At 41.9% G+C, this 1,190-nt stretch overlaps 1 protein-coding gene across 4 annotated transcripts in view; it reads left to right on the top strand.

Moving 5' to 3' along the window:
- loxl3b (lysyl oxidase-like 3b) overlaps positions 1-1,190 on the top strand; it is a 25,060-nt gene that overhangs the window by 8,024 nt on the left and 15,846 nt on the right. For 2 of the 4 annotated variants that reach the window (XM_031877386.1, XM_031877387.1), the window contains exon 5: positions 96-161. The exons of the other annotated variants lie outside the window; for them this stretch is intronic. In XM_031877386.1, coding sequence (XP_031733246.1) covers positions 96-161 — 66 coding nt within the window. The remainder of the gene's footprint in view (positions 1-95; positions 162-1,190) is intronic. 4 annotated transcript variants of the gene reach the window in all.

Genomic DNA, 1,190 nt, shown 5'->3' on the forward strand with positions numbered 1-1,190 from the left:
GTGTGTGTGTGTGTGTGTGTGTGTGTGTGTGTGTGTGTGTGTGTGTGTGGTCTCTCTCCTGTATGTGATGGACTCTGGCTGTCTCACTGTTGCAGACGTCTGAGAAAGCGAGCAGCTGAGACGGTCTCCAGTCCAAAGATCAATGTTTCAGCCGGTGGAAGGTACTCTGTCCCGGGAGAACCCTCCGTCTGCACTCTAGCTGTGACAGTGGGTTTCCTGTTGGTGGTAGACAATAATAACCATCTATCTCCCGTCTCTAGCTAGTCGCCCTCTCTCTTGTACCATACTGTCGTGATGAGCAGCATGTGGATGGGTTGTAGATGTTTATTGTGTCCTGCTGAAGCTCGTGGTTTCCTCGTGTGGAGGTTTCTTCTCATTTCTGTTTATTGTCTTTCACATTTCCACTGACGTGGCACAGATTGTAAAGACAAATTCTAATTGATTGTAAGTGCAGTAAATGCTTCTCTTTGCTCTCAACATGAAGTCAATTGTTTTTTTTATTCTGTAGACTATTTGGGGCCATTTTTGAAGTGAACTATGTCGTTAATCTGTGCTGCGTCAGTCACTGGAGATTCATCTTTCCACAGATTAGTCCTGTTCCATTGCTCACTACAGTACGGCACGCTTTATGGAGGAGCTCAGTTACTCTCCATTCTGGGTTCTTCAACCAAAAACAGAAAGTCTCATGTGAGAGTCCACGTGACAAGAACCGACCTGAGTCCGGTAGAATCTGCAAATAATTCACAGCGTTTGTTTTCTTCTTCAAAGAGTGCCAGATGGGTGGAGTTTCCCACGCTGGACGACAGTTATGACGCAACACCATTTATAAAGTGTCCTGATGTTGTAATATTACATCTGGTGCTCTAAAGAGATAACACAAGATAATAATAACTTACAGATTCTAAATGACCCGGTTCTGGACCAGAGTCACAAAATATCTGAGGTGTGTTTCACAAAATCAAACTGCCTTTCTGATCTAAGACCTTTGCTGATAACATTGAAGAACCAAGAATGTGTGTGATTTATGATATTAATATTTAATATCATGCTTTCCTTATTAAACATACCTTCATGATTTAAAAGCAATGTCATACGTCAAACATCATCAATGTGTAACTTGAGGTTCACATTGTAGAAAAACTACAAGTACTAACACACATGTTGATGATCAGCTTTACGTGTCTCTATGT

This window comes from Anarrhichthys ocellatus, unplaced genomic scaffold (genome assembly GCF_004355925.1).
Source record: "Anarrhichthys ocellatus isolate YVR2014 unplaced genomic scaffold, GSC_Weel_1.0 scaffold135, whole genome shotgun sequence".
NCBI classification, from domain to species: domain Eukaryota; kingdom Metazoa; phylum Chordata; class Actinopteri; order Perciformes; family Anarhichadidae; genus Anarrhichthys; species Anarrhichthys ocellatus.